This window comes from Phocoena phocoena, chromosome 2 (genome assembly GCF_963924675.1).
Source record: "Phocoena phocoena chromosome 2, mPhoPho1.1, whole genome shotgun sequence".
In the NCBI taxonomy this organism is placed as follows: Eukaryota; Metazoa; Chordata; class Mammalia; order Artiodactyla; family Phocoenidae; genus Phocoena; species Phocoena phocoena.
In genome coordinates this window covers 163,484,864-163,504,759 of record NC_089220.1, presented here as the reverse complement: position 1 = coordinate 163,504,759, position 19,896 = coordinate 163,484,864, and the positions used below count along the sequence as shown (strand labels likewise).

The 19,896-nt window shown below is 38.2% G+C and overlaps 1 protein-coding gene across 3 annotated transcripts in view; it reads left to right on the top strand.

The window, feature by feature from the left end:
• The window catches only part of NEBL (nebulette), a 339,842-nt gene that overhangs the window by 226,210 nt on the left and 93,736 nt on the right, over positions 1 to 19,896 (top strand). The window contains exons 1-4 of one of the 3 annotated variants that reach the window (XM_065872789.1): positions 4,553 to 4,637; positions 4,735 to 4,806; positions 12,672 to 12,776; positions 14,698 to 14,808. The exons of the other annotated variants lie outside the window; for them this stretch is intronic. Coding sequence (XP_065728861.1) covers positions 4,557 to 4,637; positions 4,735 to 4,806; positions 12,672 to 12,776; positions 14,698 to 14,808 — 369 coding nt within the window. The 5' untranslated portion in view covers positions 4,553 to 4,556. Of the gene's footprint in view, positions 1 to 4,552; positions 4,638 to 4,734; positions 4,807 to 12,671; positions 12,777 to 14,697; positions 14,809 to 19,896 lie in introns of those variants that run through there. 3 annotated transcript variants of the gene reach the window in all.

The following is a 19,896-nucleotide window of genomic DNA, read 5'->3' as shown; positions in this document are numbered from 1 at the left end:
CAGCTGTTTAATATGGATTTTCATTTGCAAGTCACTTCATCACCATGTTGGGGAAGAACACATTTTCTATCACTGTAGAGAAAAGAAAGGAGAAAGAAGTGAAATAAGTATGAAACATTTCTCAAAATCCAAGAGATTCTTGTATGTGACCTTAAGAACATGAAGACAGTCGAGCACTGCATGGCTTGTGATGGTGGTATAGACTTGTTTCTTTGGCCAGGGGCTGTGTCCCCAGAGACCTGAATTACCCCTAGGACCTGGCAGTTGTTACAGAAATATATTTGGTTACACATAAACATCAAACTATAAAAAGATGGAAGACTTCTCTATTACAAATACACAAGTTAGCTCTTATCTTTGGGCTTTTATGCTGCATGAGGCCCTCCTGGGCTATATATATATATATATTTTTTTTTTTTTTTTTGCGGTACTCGGGCCTCTCACTGTTGTGGCCTCTCCCGTTGCAGAGCACAGGCTCCGGAGGCGCAGGCTCAGTGGCCATGGCTCACGGGCCCAGCCGCTCCACGGCATGTGGAATCTTCCTGGACCGGGGCACGAACCCGTAGTTCCCTGCATCGGCAGGCGGACTCTCAACCACTGTGCCACCAGGGAAGCCCTGATGTGGACCCTTTTTAAAGCCTTTATTGAATTTGTTACAATATTGCTTCGTTTTATGTTTTGGTTTTTTGGCCCCGAGGCATGTGGGATCTTAGCTCCCCCACCAGGGATCAAACCCCCACCCCCTGCATTGGAAGGCGAAGTCTTAATCACTGGGCAGGAAGGGAAGTCCCCCTACTGGCCTTTAAAAACATATTGATGGTATAGAATTTACCCTTTCAAATGAGAAGGTCCTTTCATACCAAGTACTTTCCCTGGAACTGTGTACCTTCATTTGATAGTTGAAAACTCTTTTGTTTGTAAGGGGCTTTCCTATTTTTTAGGTGCTTTCCTTGTATTAACTTATGGCAATTCAGTTTTTCTGCTTAACGATGGAGAATTAGAGGCATAGAGGGATTAAATAATTTCCCCTAAAGAATGTGGGTGAGCCAGACCTGGAAGTAGGGGGTCTAGCTGTAGATAATGTGATTCCCACCTTGGTCTCATTCTCAACCAGGGCATGGGTAGAGTGCGAAAGTAAAAAAATAGACAACATAAATGAAATGCTCAGTAAGTGAAAGGGATTAGCAACTACATAGATATTCCCTTTTGGGGCGCCCCAAGATGCAAATATGTATTAAAGTACAACATTTAACATGGTTAAAAAAAAAAAAAGAGGATAATGGGGGAATTTTGAAACATAATAGCTATCCATGAACACTTTCTTCATATTCCCCAAGTTACATTTTGGAGCTATTGACAAGAGGGCGTTGCTGTAATTAAGTTCAGGGCTTAAAGTATTTTAGAGAAAACTTTTCGTGAATTTTATATTATACCTACAAGTGAAAAGAAAAAAGATGTATTCAATCAAAAGTAATAATGTATCTAGCTTGCCAAACACTCCATTAAGGAGTTCCTCCAGCAAATCTTGAGTGATGGTTTTTTAAAACAATTCCTATCTCATTTTAGCACAAAGTATATTTTACTCACCATTGCATCTCTAACACCCAGCACAGTGCCTGGCATAACTACCCACGTTTCTTTGAATGAATGAACGTAGAGCTCTAGTTAAATTCTGGTCCTAGTGCTCCCCTGAGTAACTTTGTGAATAAGACAAATAATTTCTCTTGACCTCAATTTTGTCCTCTGTGAAAGAGAGGGCTTTAGTAGGATTGATTTCTTAAGGACCCCTGTAGCTTTAAAATTCTGATTCTAAAATCTCAAATGGAAAATGCGTGTTCACATTGTATATGGTGTTTGTTTTTGCTTTCAAAACTTGTGTGCATAATCTCAACAGATCACTTTCTTCCAGCACAGTGGAGAGACAATAAGAATTTATTGTATGATGGGAAATGAGAAAAATAGCAGCCACTGAAGTCTGACGCAGGTAATTCACCGTGGGGAATAGATGTCACCATGGGCATCGCAGGTATTGTCACCTCAGACACTAGCCAGGCAGTGCATCTTAGGCAGCTCTGCCAAGATTTTCTCCCTACGCTTTTAGAAGTTTGCAAGAAAAGCTTATAGAAAGTGCTCTTTTCCCCATTTCCCAATAAAGATAATGTAATAGAGCTTCTATGGAATATTAGAAGAGTCTTTTGGCAGAGGACTTTAGGGAAGCAAGCAGAGTCTACACATTCTGCTCCTTTATGGAACGAGTATCATGTACAGAGAACTTCCTTGTAGAATTCTCTACATAGGCATGACAGGACTATGATTTTAAAGTTAAGGTTTCCAATTTCAGCACCCTCCGGGCATTTCTTCTTGGCATTTTGCCGGTAAGCAGGATATGTGATGCCATTAAGTGAACCTGTATTAAAAGCCCTTTCGGGCTTCCCTGGTGGCGCAGTGGTTGAGAGTCCGCCTGCCGCTGCAGAGAACGCGGGTTCGTGCCCCGGTCCGGGAGGATCCCACGTGCCGCGGAGGAGCGGCTGGGCCCGTGAGCCATGGCCGTTGAGCCTGCGCGTCCGGAGCCTGTGCTCCGCAACGGGGAGAGGCCGCAACAGTGAGAGGCACGCGTACCGCAAAAAAAAAAAAAGTCATTTCATGAAACAATCAACTACTCTTATAGAATACAACGTTGTTTCAGAATAAAACAATGTTTGCCCAAGTAATATTTCACAGAAGAATGTTAGTTTTCTAGAGTATCAGATGTCAATAAAAAAATAGGTAAGTAGGTGGGTAGATAGGTTAGATTAGATGAGATGAATAGGTTTCATATTTGGGAAATGCTGGGTTAAGCAAACTTAATAGTTTTCTTGGTTGTGGGTCTTCTTAGAGCTTCTAATGTGTCATTGTGCCATGTGGATCTCTAAGTGGCAGGGGGAGAGATTAGTATATGGGTTTCCCCAAACATGTTTGTTGAAGAAACCCCCTTTTCCCCTCCGAGTATTCTGTGGAACTTTAGCTTCATAGAACACAATTTGAGAAATAATCTATACATGATGACTGTATAGAATTTTTTTCTTTTTGGAATTTTTAGGCAAGGCCAAGGTAATTTTAAAAATTTAAAACTAAATATGATATTAAGAGAAAACAGTATTACTTGTCTACCTAGAATGATGTTTTTTTTTAAAAAACTTGCTTTTTAATTAATTAAGTTTTGGCTGTGTTGGGTCTTCGTTTCTGTGCGAGGGCTTTCTCTAGTTGCGGCAAGCAGGGGCCACCCTTCATTGCGGTGCGTGGGCCTCTCACTATAGAATGATGTATTTTTTGATTAAAGTTATATTTTATATCATTAGTTTCATTGTCTACCTAGAATGATGTATTTTTTGATTAAAGTTATATGTTATATCATTAGTTTCATTATTCACCTTAGGGTATTTTTTTATTATGTCCCACATTGATATGCTATGGCTTTATAAATATTAATTTATCCTAGGATTTAAATAACCAAATTTGATAAATTGAGCTGTATAGTCTTAGAATTACCTCAATTGACATTAAAGGTTTAGTTTTGAGAAATATATTTTAAATTATATAACATATACCACATTATAAATATTGTTATAGTTTATTTTTCCAAACATTTCCAAGCATGTATTACACATTGTGAAATATACGAGTAACTAGTGGATTTGTAAAAATTGACACAGTGGGCAGAATTGAAAAAGGGTAATTATTATTTTTTGAAACAATGTTTCTAGAATTCTTAAATGATATATCAGCTTATGTTAACTGCAGCTTCTCATGTTTAATGATGTTTACAATTAAAATAATACAATAGCAATATAAGATTAACAGTCATAATTAACTCAGATTAGATTCTTTGAAGTGGTTCAAAGGGTTTTTCATAATAAATTACTAGCCTTTAATCAGTTAATAAAAAGTATTTTTTTTTAGACTGGAGAAGTACATGTATGTCTCATAAAAAATTTAATTTAGGTTAATGGAATGAGTTTGAATGATCCAGATTCACCATACCAAATCCGGGATATGTCTGACATTCCCGTGAAAGCTTTATTTAGATGGAGTTGAGGAATCTTTGAGATAATAGGCTTTGCACTCTGCTATCTTGAGTGTTACAGCTGAGTGGTTCACCCAGAATCTTTAAGTCTTTTTCAAACGATTTTATGAATGAATTGAATTCATGAAATATTAATAAGTTGTCTCTTTTGGATTTCTTAACCAGTTTAGAGAATGTTGACTTTAAACGTTCTCAAAATTGAATTTTGCCTGTTAAAATATTATTTCCGCTTATGAGGCTAGCTCTGGCCGACCTCAGTGATGCTGTTCCATCCACTCACACCCCGCTGTGATAAGGAGGATGAAGTGTGAGCTAAATAGGGAGGAGGCCTGGGCACGGTCATTTTTTTGCCAGAACACAGAGACGCCAAGACCTCAAGGTGCTGCAGTATAGAAAAAGGTGCTGCACTTGTGAATTAAAAAAAAAATAATTATATACACACACACACACACACACACACACACACACACACATACATATAGAAAGAGTAGAAATGAGGGTCCCTGTATTTGAGGATGTAAAAGATGAAACTGAAGAAGAAAAAACAGGGGAAGAAGAAAATGAAGAAGACAAGGTGGGTGAGAAGGCATTGCTGAAGAACGGTATTTGTTCCTCGAGGTCGATGATTAGAAAAATGTTTCCTTTTCTTTTCTTTTTTTTTTCCCGGACAGGTGTTCTTTAAGCCTGTTATTGAAGACCTGAGCATGGAATTGGCCAGAAAATGCACTGAACTCATTAGTGATGTAAGTGGCTTAAGTAATTTTTGTCTGATTTTGCATTGCACGTGTGGCACTATTATGTCATAGAATCAGAGAGCTGAGGGGAAAACCTTGAAATCATTTATTTAAAACACTGTGATTTTCCAGATCATGGAAATAAGTCCAGATATTTTAGGTGATTTTCCCAAGGTCTCCCCGACAGAGAATTTCTGTGGGGACAGGTCTCCATGTTGTTAAGCCAGAATCTTGTCCCTTCTTGAATTTCAGTGTCACTCTGTCATGAAATCATAAAGCATCGAATTTCAGAACATACTCCATTGAGAACCCAAAGCTTTTTTACAATTTGTATAATGATGCAATTTGTTTTGAGAGGATCTCTATCTAAATGAATGATTTTTAGCATTTGGGGGAACTTTTTTGGAATCTGATGAATTCAGTAGTTTTCCAAACCAGAATCATGCATATACCTGCATATAACACTTATTAACAATTTAGGATTCACGGATTACTGAACTGTGTGTTGAGAGCCCTGAACTATATGATGATGATGGATATTAGTGAAAGGAGCATTTTTGTTGTGACGTTTTTCGTTAACTGGGATCGGTTTATGTTATATTTCAAAGGAATCCTAGAATTATGGAATTAATTCATAGGTATATATCTCTATGTTTATCTGTCTACCTGTCTATCTGTAGTAAATATGTAAACTAGAATTACAGAAGCACAGGGAAATGTGTTCTTCACTCGGGATGAGAGCTTAGATGATCGTCATTGGGACAGTTGTAGGAAAGTCGCTGGTACACAGGAAAGATGGCTCGTGAAGCGTGAACGGGTGCCTGTCTTATTTAGAGAGGGGAGCGGAGAACTGGTTGTTTCTGTTGTTGTTAAGCAAAGTGATCAGAATATTTTACAAACGTTTGTTTGTGGAGGAAGTCAATCCTGGGCCTTACGGTCATGTGCCGGTCTGTTCTCTGAAGTCAACCTGCCTGAGTCAGTTCCACAGTAACCCTGGGCAGGCTGGCTGGCCTCAGTTCCTCAAGGGCAGCGTTTCTAATAGTAAGATTAAGAAATCGTAACACATCTGAAGTGTTTAGTAAATTGTCTGGAACATTGTGAGTACTCAGGAGATGCTAGCTGTTATTAACCACTGCCTCTGTAAATTAATTTTGTGTCTGTCCAATCACATTTTATATATGATTCTGTATTCCCTTCTGGTTAGTCAGAAAGAGCCAGAAGATGGTGGGAATGAGACCCCTTCCTGTATACTTGACATGCAATGTAACCAAACTTTAAATTGAGTATTTCTTTGTGCCATTGCTTAATAATAGTCACAAGCTAATGTATGTAGAAGTTCTTTGTAAACTCTAATAATAATGAAATGATAATGACAACAATGATAATAATATCAGCAACAGTTAAGATTTATTGAGTACTATGTGCCAGGCATTGCAACTTGTGAGATAGGTTCTCTTGTTTTCCCATTTTAGAGGTGAAGAAGAGAAGGCTCAGAGAGGTTAAGTAACCTCCTTGGGTCACACAGTTAAGCAGTAGGGAGTAGGACCTGAACACAAAGCCCTCTCTCTTAGCCAGTTTGCCATGCTATCTCTCACTGTAGCTTTCATGCAGTTTACCTTAGCTTTATCATTATGTATTACACAAATATTAGTGATAGTAATGCGACCATTTAAAACCTTAAGTTCCATAACTCTGGAGATAGTACCTCTTCTGGTGTTGTTATGTTTTGTTTGAAGTGTATTTGTGGCTGAGCTAAATTATATTATATAAACCATTAAACTAAAGTGGCAACTTTAGTTAGTAGGTGATTTTGTTGGAGTTGTTTTGGATAAGAGCATCTCTCCGTGACTTCAGTCTTGTGGGGAGGGGCGATGGCCTTTACCGTTTTGCCAAAGCGAAAGCCACGTTATTCCACTCTCATGCAGGTGACATCAAATGCGTGGGAGTAATTTCTGTTTAGTATAGGTTTATATTGCAAGGCAGAATGCCTGTACTACTTAAATATTTAGATCATATTGCTGTGGTCTCGTTTATATCTGTGCACATGTTTACATTTTATATCCAAAGAGAATTCCATACTTATTAAGATACTGGTTTAATTGTTGGAATTTTTATATCTCCCAATGAACAGTCTGAACAGTGACTTTGTTTCTAAAAAAATGAAGAGTTTGTCCAGTCATTTGAAAATTAGATTTTAATTTACCCTTTCTGGAAGGGCTTCAGGTATTGGACTAAATCAAATTTCTGGTTTTTTAGAAGTGTGGTTAAATAATATCATCAAGTAATAACTTGCTCATTCACTCTTGGTGTCATCAGTGTTTTTATACGGAGCCGATGAACTTAAATTTGAAGTTCTTTTCTCTGTTGTGTTGTCTGCATGTCTAGATGGTTGTCTAAAATGTATATTTGAAATTGCATCAATACGGAGCTGAAAACAAATATAAAAAAGGACGAATTGAGTTAGATTGGCGTTCCAGTCAAGACTTTATTACGTCTCTGATAGTGCCCATCTGTTCGTGCTCACATTTAATTTAGTCCACCAGTCTTTGCCCAGGTCTCAATCTTAAAGACAAAGCTTCGAGGACTTTAGTTTTGTTTTATAATCCTTTATATCCCAGGGGGGAATCCGTGTGTTTACCTGGGCCTGTTTGTTTGTTTGAAGGCAATCTGTTCCCAGCCTGTCACCGAGTGAATTTGGTGTTTTGTTGGCCTGCTTTGTAGAGTCCTAGATCTTGACGCTTTAAGAAGCAGACTCACATTTTCTTGATCAAATCACACGGCTAGTGAGCCACTGACCTGGAATTTGGAACAAGGTCTGTCTGATTCCCAAGCCTTGGCCACCACGATGTCCTTTCTCTGCTGCTGTGTGCCAGGCACTCCACATGCAATATTGTATTTCAGGCCACAGCAAGCTAGTGCCATAGGTCCTATGAGCCTCAGTTCAGAGGTGGTGAAACCCAACATTGAGTAGCTTGTCAGCGGCCACCTGCCTACTCGGGTGGGGACAAGATTCAGGTTTAGGTCTGGCCTGGCTGGTAGCCACCCGCTACTCTGCTCCATTTTTCAAATGAGGAGGGTAGTTTTATGGGTTTCTCTTCATGGAGCAGTCTCTCTACATCCCCTTCATTATCATTCTAATCATCCCTCTTTGGACCTCTTTTAGCTTTCATGTGTCTTTATCGGGATATAATAACCAGAACTGTGCACAGAAGTCCAGATGTGGGTGGCTGTGATTATGAGTGGGGAAGGATGATGTTTCTGCCCCCTGTGTGATGATATTTAGTGTTTCTTGGACTTCGGGCTGCAGGAAGCTGTCAGATCAACCTCAGTAAGGGCATCACCCTCAGCCATTTTCAGTCCTAGTTTCTGACTTGTAGCTGATCACGTAGGGCCCATCCTCTTTTAATAATTTGAATGATTTGTCCCTTGCTAGTGATGTAATCTGTAGTTTTCTGCCCTCTCGCAGGGCCCTGTGAGAGCTTCCGCAGTTCATCTCTTTCAGTTTACCATTTCCCTCTCCATGAGAGCGTGGGGTCATCAGCAGACCTGCAGACTCCGCTGTATCATGCCCCTGCCAGATAATTTGTTAAAATGTTAAATAAGAATGGCCTGGCGGTAAGTCCTGGGAGGGCTGCACTGTTTAGAATTCTCCATAGAAAGAAATATCTGTTTTTCAGATCAGGTGGCTTCATTTTGGGGATCAGTATGAGGAATTTTTCAAAACAGATTTTTTTGGCCTCACCTAGTTTCCGCTTTGCACATGCTCTGCCCATGTTGTGGGGTTCCCTCTTCATAACTCACTTCCCAGTCTTGAAAGACCCCTGGTTCTCCGAGGCAGCCTTTTTTATTTTTCTGTTAACCGTGTAATGCTTTTTATTTCCCCAGATATCCTTTCTCTGTTATTTTGTCCTGTTACTCAGCTATCTAATCAATTCTTTGAATACATCAAACCTACTGACTACATTAAACAGTCAGAATCACGGATCTGGGAGCCTTTTGTAGGGTGGTCATAAAAAACAGCGGGTTAAAAGGGACCCTTTATATGTTTCTTGTAAATTAGGATAAAGAGTCTCTGCAGAGAAAATCAGTCCACATCTACATGAAGTCTCTGATTCAGAGTTTTGATTCAGACCTTTTTTAGGGTGTTCGTTTGCGTGGAAGCAGAAAGAACATTTTCCAGGCAAGTGAACATTGTTTGTTGTGGGTAAACCCTTCCAGTGCTGAAAACATGGAATTCCGTGGTTACCCCTCCAGAGAAAGCTCCGACGGTGTTAGGAAACCTGAGAGAGCAGCCTTGCCTCCGAGCGCCCCAGTTAACACACAGGGCAGGAGCCACAGTTCTGTCTTCTGGGGTTCACTGCATTTAGCCAACGTGGCTCCATTTGCGAAAAGCCTTCCTAGCTCCTTTTGGTTAAGAATGCTTCTAAAAGGAAACGTCCTCTAACATTTCTACATCTGTCATCTACTGTCAGCCATTAGCTGATCTCATAGTAAGTAAAAGAAACTAGGCTAGGAGGTGGAAGCTCACTCAACTAATTTAACTCTAACTGTAGTTGAGACATGGTGGGATTAATGGGTGAGGTTAAAGCAGAAAGTAAATATTTAGGGCATCTTATTGATCATTAAGTCATCAACTCTGGATCGTGTGTTGGTTGTGAGTGCAGATGGCTGCATGTAACAGGAAAATCCTAGCACAGAGGCTTAACTGATGTCTATTTTTTTCACATATGAATCCTGGAGGTAGGGGCTTCAGTCTTGGTGCAGTGGATGTTATCAGTCTCTCAGGTGCCTTTCCTTCTGCTCTGCCATCATTGGTATGATGGCTTATTGTCTTATGATGGCATCATTGTGGCTGTTTCCCTGTGGTTGGGGAAGACAAAAGGCAGAAGAGCCAGGGGTCAAAGGGCCATGTCAGCAAGTCTCTCCCTTCATACCAGCTACACCAGTAATGATGCTGGGAAGACTTCCAAGAATGTCTCATGGCCGGAGCTAGGCACTTGTCCTCCCCGGCCAATCACTGGCCAAGGGGAATGAGAAAACCATACCTAGTTCAGAGCAGTTTGTCCTCTGGGGCTGGGGTAGGGGCATGTCTACTTTCATAAATACATTTGAGTTCTACTGTTAGCAAAGAAAGGGATTGGATATGCAATCTATCCAATAGGTGGGACCATGGTTGTATTAGGAATTGACTGTCTACTCAGTGATTTTTATTTTCCCTAAGATTTAGTATCAGTCATCGATGCAGTACCCTTTCATCCATTTTTTCCTATTCTCCTGGTATAGGAAGGCTACTAATATGTAGTATTCTTTATATAAAAATTTAAGATCATTTGCTTGTTGTCACTCATATTGTAAAATTCATTAGAAATACGAGTGACAATAAGCATATAATACGTGTGTGTGTGTATCTTTTAAATAAAGACCAGAGAAAGGAATGGAGAGCACACTTAAGACTGAACTATTTGCCTGCATAGTAAAGGAAGTAAATACTTCACCCTTATCCCGAGCGCCTGTCCTGAACATTCTGCTCAGGTCAGAGCTTATCAGGGGGCCTGTAGCCATAGCACATACCTCTGCCCTGCGGGGAAGCATGTGCACCGGAGAGGGAAGAGATGGTGGCAAAAGATAAAAATAATGAGCCAGACTTAAGCCTAATGATAGCTTATGTTCTCTCACACTTAATTATATAACGGAGATACCTTTTCTTTTTCTCCTTATGATCAAAATAGCCTACTATTTATCATACTGCCATTAACAGTTTAATTACTAGTGACTGAGGAGGGTGATTTGCAGAGACCTAAAATTATGGCTAATCTCTGAGAAGAAAAAAAAAGCAATTTAGTGCTCAGATAAGATAAATATGTTCTAATGTTGATTTCATGAATAAAGCAAATGTTTAATGTGGTCAGCATCTAATATCTGAGTCATAGCCATGAGATACTGCATTTTAAAAGAATGTTACTTAGTATGTTCGTGTCTGGTTATACCTCAGGTCAAATAATGCCCCTCAAATCAGGTTTGAATATGGTAAAATCTCTATGTCATGTTAAAGTGTAACATCAGTATTAGTCATGATCTTTAAGAACCAGGTAGTGTATACAATTAAACTTCACTTTTAGGCTGTAATTAGGGAGACCATGTAATTTTTTAAAAAAATTTTTATATTTTATTTTTTAATTTTTATTTTACTTATTTATTTTTTTGGCTGTGCTGGACCTTCACTGCAGCGCACGGACTCTTCGTTGTGGGGTCAGTAGTTGCAGCCTGTGGGCTTAGTTGTCCTGAGGCATGTGGGATCTTAGTTTCCCTACCAGTGATCGAACCCACGTCCCCTGCATTGGAAGGCAGGTTCTTAACCACTGGACCACCAGGGAAGTCCCGGGAGACCATGTAATTTATCATCTGAACTAAGACTTTTTTTTGGCCTAAGTATTTATAGTCTTGGGTAGACAAACATGACTTTATTACAGGGTGATACAAGTTTTAGCAAATTACCTTCATCTTCTCAACTAGTTGTAAGTTTTGCCTGCTCAGTTTTTAGATTGGATGGCTGTTAGTGTGACAGTGGGATTATCTTAGGTCCCTCTTTTTGGTTCATGTGTCCATGTGGGATCTTCCCCCAGATTAATTCTGGCCTCTCCCCGGGGGGAAAGGAGTGACTCCTTTCACTAGCGAGTTGGAGAGAAGAAATGAGCGTTGCCCAGCTAAGCTTCTCTGGGCTTTGTCCTGCTCCTCTGCCTGCCACAGGGGGCATTCTGCAGTGATCTCCACCAGGTGGCAGGCTTTCTGGGTGGGTTCTATGCTTGGGGGTGGTGAGGCCTGTGGGTGCTCATAAATTGGGTAAGTTTGATTTGAGCATAAGTAATTAGTAACAGAAAGCCCATTGTGGCCACAATTTAGGCCTCTTCCTCTAAGCCAGCATGTCTAGCTAATGATGCTAGAAGTATTCTCCATTTGTTTAATTTCTGCCTCTTCTCAATTGGTTACATCTGTCCTGGTGACGCCTTGTTTTAAACCTAGAGGTAGGCAGCTATGTTTCTGTTTGACCGTAGGCTTACCTGTTAGGGTCTGTGGCTTAAAAGTAACAATAAACTAGGACAGTTGTATGAGTGAAATGGAGAACGTTTAATAATCATGCTGAACAAGCTGGGCAAACAGGACCCACAGTTACTGTGGGTCCAACACACATGATCCTTGTTTTGGTTTGTTTGTTTGTTTGTTTTGTTTTTTGCGGTACACGGGCCTCTCACTGTTGTGGCCTCTCCCGTTGCGGAGCACAGGCTCCGGACGCGCAGGCCCAGCGGCCATGGCTCACGGGCCCAGCCGCTCTGCAGCATGTGGGATCTTCCCGGACCGGGGCACGAACCCGCGTCCCCTGCATCGGCAGGCAGACTCCCAACCACTGCGCCACCAGGGAAGCCCCTGGTTGTTACTTTTTAACTTTATTTTTTTATTAATTTTTATTGGAGTATAGCTGCTTTACGATGTTGTGTTAGTTTCTGCTGTACAGCAAAGTGACTCAGTTGTACATATACATATATCCCCTCTTTCTTGGATTTCCTTCCCATTTAGGTTACCACAGCATTGAGTAGAGTTCCCTGTGCTATACAGTAGGTTCTCATTAGCCAACACACATGATCCTTGATGATAACTAGACCCTGGCTTATGTAAAGAGCAGCCTTTTCCCGCCTTTGCCTCATCACCTTTGCTCTTCTGGGCTGGATATCAGTTTATTTGATTTGGCTTGTTTTGAGCATCCTTCCACATTGGAGTATTTACTTCAGAAAACAGCTTTTCTTAAGTTAATTCTTCTGTTCAAAAAAGGAGCATTAAAATTGTTTTTCTTTCTCTTCTTATGTAAAATATTCTTTTAGATCCATTATAAAGAAGAGTATAAAAAGTCTAAAGACAAGTGTACATTTGTGACTGACACGCCTATGCTAAAACATGTAAAACATATTGGCGCTTTTATTTCTGAGGTAAGGTATCAAAACGTGCAAAATGGCTTTCATTTTCTTTTTCTATTTATGTAAGTAAAAGTCTGTGCATGAAAGTTAGACAATAATATTTTTGATAACACCACTGAATGTTGGTAATATCTGTATATTACATAATTCTGTGCACTATGTCAATTAACTCATGTAAACTGATAAGTTTTATTATTTATGGTTGATGTATTTTATTATATGTCTATTTTGGCTCTAACCCTTTCTTATTTATATAAAATTACTCTTAAAAAGGGCTATTTTTATTCAATAGAAAGTATTGGCAAGTTCCATTATTTCATTTCTTAACAGACTTATTAGATATAAATGATTCAATATAATTTTGAAAATAGGTGAAACCAGCAGATTCCATAAAATGTGGTATCTTTGGTAAGTAACTTTAAATCAGTTTGAACTATTTTTGAGTAGGATCAGTTCAACAGAGATACCTGTTATGAAACCATAGAGTGAGAAATACACTACATTCATTTTCCAGCTGAAACATCATAGGGTCTTTTCCTGAGAGCATTTAGAGCTGCAGCTTACGTTGTCTTATAAAGCACAATGTTAACAGTAATTTCTGTGATGAGGCACTGCTGGTTTCTGTGAATATATCATTTCAAAGAGATAAACTTGAAAGGAAGATGATTAGATAGTGTTGTAAATGACTGACCTCTAGTGTTTTTTGTAAGTTATGTTGGAAAAAGATCAATATGATATTCTCGGGACTATTTCTGTCAACGTGAAAACGTTTTGAAGAAAATTGGTAAATTTTAAGTACCCAAATCCAAAGAGTTATGGGAACGCAAGGCTTACGCAGGCTATATGCTCAATAAATCGGCACTCAAATCTAGTTCCAAGTGGGAGTAACAGCAGGGACCTGTGGACAGAGTGGGGAAAACCACGGTTTTGTTTATTTGTGTCAGCTATTAGTTCTCCTGCACAGAGAAAAGGAAGAGGGCAATCTGTTATGTTCCTTTGAACTTAATGTTCCCAAGAGTAAATAGTGAATGAGTGTCTCTTTTTATGAGTAACGATTGAGATCACTTAGAGACAGCGCAGATTGCACGTGGGAAGGTGCACAAACAGCAAAAAAGCGCCCCCTGCACCCCACCATTGTGGTGGAAGGAGTTAAGAGGACTTGAATAAAGGAATGTTGTCCTTTGCATTCAGGTTCTAGACTGTAAATTCTAATGACTTGTGTTTTCTGGAACAATTTAAATGTCTCATTGTTCTCATGTTTCTTTGCTGATCAAACATGAAATTGTCAATACACACAGATTTACTTTGAGAAATGTGCATGGGTTTAAACAGAAAAATAGTCATTATTACTTTTTACCAAATTGATTTAAGGTTTTTAATTTGAGGTATAATTGACATTTAACATTTTATTAGTTTCAGGCACACAGTGTACACGATTCAATACTTGTATGCCTTCTGAAAGGATAACCACGATTGTCTGGTTACCACCTGTCACCACACAGAGTCACACATCTTATTTCTTTTTTTTCCCTTGTGATGAGAACTTTTAAGATCTACTCTCCTAGCAACTTTCAAATGTGCAAGTACAGTGTTATTAACTGTAGTCACCATGCTGGACCTTATGTCCCCATGTATTTATTTTATGACTGGAACTTTGTATCTCTTAACTCCTTTCACCCATTTCCCCCATCGCTCAACCTACCTCTCCCAGTCGTTATTTTTTGCATGTTTCATTTAAAGGTTTTACCATGATAAACTGGATTTCTTTTTCTTTCTTCAAATATGTTCATCAGGTTCAGTATCTACGATTAAAATAGACTTTATATTTTTTAACTGATTCTGTTTCTGAAGAAAGTACTTTTTTATTCTTTTTCAATATTCACAATAAAAAAAGCTAAGAAATATTTTTTCCCTTTTCTTTCTCCCCGCCCAGGCAAAATACAAAGGCACCATTAAGGCGGACCTTTCCAATTCTCTTTATAAGCAGATGCCAGCCACAATTGACAGTGTCTTTGCGAGAGAAGTTACACAGCTACAGAGTGAGGTGTGGTTCTCCTGAATTATTATATAATTGTGTAGACCAAACATATACCTAGTACAAATTGTTTAGCATTTTAAAAAGAGTTGTTTGTCTTAGATATTAAATACGGATTGGAAAGTTGGAAGCGACTGATCCATGTGCTGTCAGCTGTCGCCGGTGGAATCAGATAATGACAAGGACGTGCCAGTATGTCAGTTACATGACACTGTTTTTCCTAGTTCCATTCACCACTACTAATAGAGCAAATTCGAATCTTATTTAGACAGTTTACTTAGATTACAATCCTATAGCAAATATTAAACTAGTCTTTAATTTAACTATGATCTTTAAGGGGAGAACATTCCAGTAGCTTATTAAAAGTTACATAAAGAATTAATGGTTAAATTCAGTATCCACAGATCTGTGCTCCATCGATTAGACAAGTGGTTCCTGAATTTCTTTTCCGTGGATGGTGTTTTTCACTTGGTAGCGTATCTCAGGCTACCAACAAAGAGCCTCCACCAGGCGGAAATGGCCATTTTAGTGATTGCAAGTTGCACATGAACTTAAGAACTGTCATCATGTAAACCCATTTTGAATCCACATAATTTTCTTTTTATAGTACATCAACACAGAAGGAATCCTTAATGCATTCAATCTATTGTGTTTCTTAAAACAGAATTTCAAAGCAGAATATTTCGCCTCTTTCTCACTCCTATTATTGCTTTGTTTTCTTCATAGCACGAGCTGATTTTTTTTTTTTTTTTTGGTTACTTTATTAATCCCTAAGAGAGCAGGGACCTTATCTGTCTTGTTCCTTGCTCCACCTCTGTGCTTAGAACAGTCCCTGGAACACAGGGAGGATTCAGTAAACACTTGTAAAATGGATTTTTGTTCAATTTATTGATTTCCTTTCTAAGGGGATATTTCCTTTTACATAGTTTATGTTTTTCATGCTACATTTTTGGTTAATAATAATAAATACAAAGAAATGCTTACTATGTGTCAGGTAGTGTTCTATGCATTTCACATATATTTATATCATTTAATCCTCACAACTGCATGAGATATCCTCATTTTGGAGATGTAGAAACTGAAGCACAGAGAGGTTAGGTAACTTGCCCAAGGTTGCACAGCTAATACATGGCAGAGCCAGCACATGAACATGGATAGATTGGCTCCAGAGTCTGGGTTCTTAACTATACCCCTTACCACCGCTTTTTACTATTTCTATCCCTCTTTTTCTTATTAAACAAGTTACTTCTTTTTTCAGAATCTTTTTACTTTTAAGTAGAGGATACCTAGATAATTTTAAAATAGTCTGAAAATAGATCACTCTTGAACAATACCAAGTATTGTTATCCTTTGCAGAATATCTTTAAGTACTTCATTATCACAAACTTAAATGTCCACTATGTACCCAGCTTGGCAGTAAGCTAATCTCAGCTCTGCACATGAAGCTAAAAATATATGCCAGGGTTCTGCATGGCTGACCATGACTAATATGCCCCCTTTTTTCCTGCCAACACCTGGTAACCCAGCCACTTGCTGATCACACGGACTACTTTATAAAGCAAGAAATTACAACACTCGATATTTGACAACATTTATGCAATAATAATAATAATAAGCAACAATTACACGATAAAGAAAAGAAACAATCTTTTCTTATTTTTATACTTGGGAAGGTAAGATTTTCAGATATTTACATCCTAATTGCTTTGGAAGGGCACGACTTTTCTCAAATTTTTATGGCATAAACGCATCTATAGTACACAAATATGTGCACATAGAACTTACCATACAAAATAATCCATACTGTACATTTTGGAATCTATCTCTTTTTTTCCAGAATAGGTTATCACTTACATTAGAATATGCACCCTTATGTGTGCTCTCAAGGGACATCACTGCCCAGTGTTATAGTCACTGAACTTGTTAGAAAGGAAAAACCTGGGTTCCAAAGAAGGTATCTATTTCAAAGATTTATGTAATTGTAATAACATTTCTTTAGATTTACATAAATCTATTTTATTATTGTTAAAATTTAAATTCTCAATTGCCTAATAAGGCAGGCAAGAAAGTAGAACTATTTGGTAGTGTCTGTGATAATTATAGAACTAACCTTTTACTGTGTCCAAATAGTATCAGATTTGTGCCAACCTGAATTAGAGTAGTAGTATTAGGCAAATACTAAAATTTAACTGTGTTCCAACTTCTATTGAAAAATATCCTAAACTTTTGACATTGGAGCAAAATATTATCTTAAAATCAATTTGCAGACATTCTCAGATGCTTACATCCAAACTAGAGTGATGAGGTGAAGTTAGCTAGGTTAATACTCCTTGTAGAAAATGGCTGATAGGAAGAAACGCCTTACAAAAAAGAGAGAGAGACAGATGTGGAGATTTTAGGAAGCCATTTTGTTAGATAACTCTCATTAAAAATTTTACAGGCAAAGATCACAAAGAAGTCTTCTGGAAATGGATGGGCTGTGCCATGAAGTGCTGTGACCCTTCTCACCAGAGCTGTCTCAATCAGAGACTAAATAATCCCTTATCACAGAGGTGATATAGGCTACTCAGGCATCTGAACTGAGGAGATTTATGAGAGCTTATGTTTTTATCTACAGTGGCCACAAGGTCCTGTTTCAGGACCTTCAGGGTTGCCTGTGTTATGGGATTAAAAGTACATTTACCTATATAGTAGTTATGAAATATACTGTAAATCAGAAATATATGTATATATGAGATATAAACATGTAAGATGAAATATATAACATAAATGTGTATATTGTTTGCGTAAACATATTTACGTATAGTTTATATAAGGCTACTGCAAGTATCTTCCATAAGACTTATCATCTTATCTTCCATAAGACTACTGCAAGCATCTAGTGCCATAGCAACCTTAATTCACAAGGCTGGAAGAAAACAGTATTAATCTAGGGAAATGCCACACATTAATGACAAATCCTAAGAAATCAAATTTATCAGAAAATTTATTAGTGTGACATAATTTTCCATTAGCTATTTTAAGGACGAAAATTAATATGATAAAGTTCAGCTGCCTCCAATTTGATGTAATCTTAATTCTGAAGGGGTGCTTAGCAGCAGCTATAAATGAAATGACTATTTTAATGCTGCAAGTAGAAAATTACATAGCCTTTTTAAGAAAGAGTGCTTTTGAAAATTGTGCTTGATGACTCACTACTTCTATGATAACCCACAAAATGATCAGCTGCATTGGTTATAAGTTCACAAGTACCATAGTCAAAAACGCAAAATCAACCAGGCATCCAGCAAAAAGGAGACAGGCATATGCTAGTTTTTTTTTTTTCCTTATAACAGATCTCATAGAAGTTGTTTCTTGGCTTAAGAGACTTGGCCACTCACTAAACTCCTCCTTCCTTCCCACAAGTTATAATATATAATGTAATGAAACTGAGATAATGGACTTTCTCAGTCTGAATGGAGGTTCTTAATGGGTATCCTGTTTAACCTAATTAATTGGTGAAAATGTAAACGATATGTTCATCAGAATTAGATATCCTGATGGATTAAATCAACGGACAGACTCTAGCAAGATGAATTATCCCTGGAGTACTGTGAGGTGCTGTATGCGAGGCCTAATAATCAACCAGATGTGGGAACAGGGCTGAGCAGGAGTGAACAAGACTTAGGGGCATTAGCTGACAGAAATCTCAACACAGTAATCAAAAGGAAAATGGTGTGATCCATGGATGTGTTAATAGCATATAGCACATTTGAGATGATAACCTAGATTAAACTGAACAATTCTAATTAGGATAGGTCAGGCCATATCTGGGATATTGTGGACACCTTAAGAAAGAGGTGGAAAAGTTGGAATTGTACTTCAGAGAGCATTTAGAGTGTACAGGGGTTCAGTACCTTAATCTATGCAGACAGGTCCGGGGAAGGGAAGCCACTGACAGCTGTGTTCCCACATTTGGAGTTCTGTCCTGTGATTCTTCCCTTATGGCCAAATGGATGCAGCTCCTGGGAGATAGACTTGAGTTTCATTAAAGGAGGAACTTTGTGTCAGCATCTTCAAAATTTAGAGACTGTGATACCCAGGTTGAGTTCTCTTTCACTGGAAGTTTTCAAGAAAAGCTCGGTGGGGGAAGCCAGAGAAGGGATTTGAACATTGATATTTGTGCTAGATGACGTTCCCTTTTTTTTGGTAGGATTGGATGCTTTTACTTAAAAAAATTATTTTTGTAATTATCACTTTAATCCTTTAGACAAGTATATTATCTAAGTTAAGTGGGTGGTTAATTCAACTTATTAAAGCCTACGAGGAGTTTAAGCTCGTGAGAACGTTTAATAAACTCATTTATTCATTCATTCACTAAACATTTATTGCATTTCTGCTCTGTGTCATTCAGTACGACTGGCACAGTATATTAAAAGATATGTAAGATACGGACACAGCTCTCAAGGAGCTCATGTTGGTAAAAAGTTTTCCCTTAAGTGCAACTGTATTCTTTCAATAAAAATTAGATCTTGTTTTGTTCTTGGTGACCACTGTTCTAGTTTTTCTTTTTTAAGTTACCTTTATTCTGTGCCAAGTAATTCCAATTCCATTTAATATCTTATTATTAAACTTTTAATATATATATTTTAAATTAATTTTAAAATAATTCATTAATTTATTCTTGTTTTATTCTCATCCATTTAGTTATTCTTGTTTTTTAAATTTACTTTTTTATACAGTATGTTCTTATTAGTCATCGATTTTATACACATCAGTGTATACATGTCAATCCCAATCGCCCAATTTGTCACACCACCTTCCCCCCCGCTCCCCCACGGCTTTCCCCCCTTGGTGTCCTCTACATCTGTGTCTCAACTTCTACCCTGCAAAGAGGTTTATCTGTACTATTTTTCTAGGTTCCACATACATGCGTTAATATACGATATTTGTTTTTCTCTTTCTGACTTACTTCACTCTGTATGACAGTCTCTAGATCCATCCATGTCTCAACAAATGACCCAATATCGTTCCTTTTTATGGCTGAGTAATATTCCATTGTACATATGTACCACTTCTTCATCCATTCATCTGTTGATGGGCATTTAGTTGCTTCCA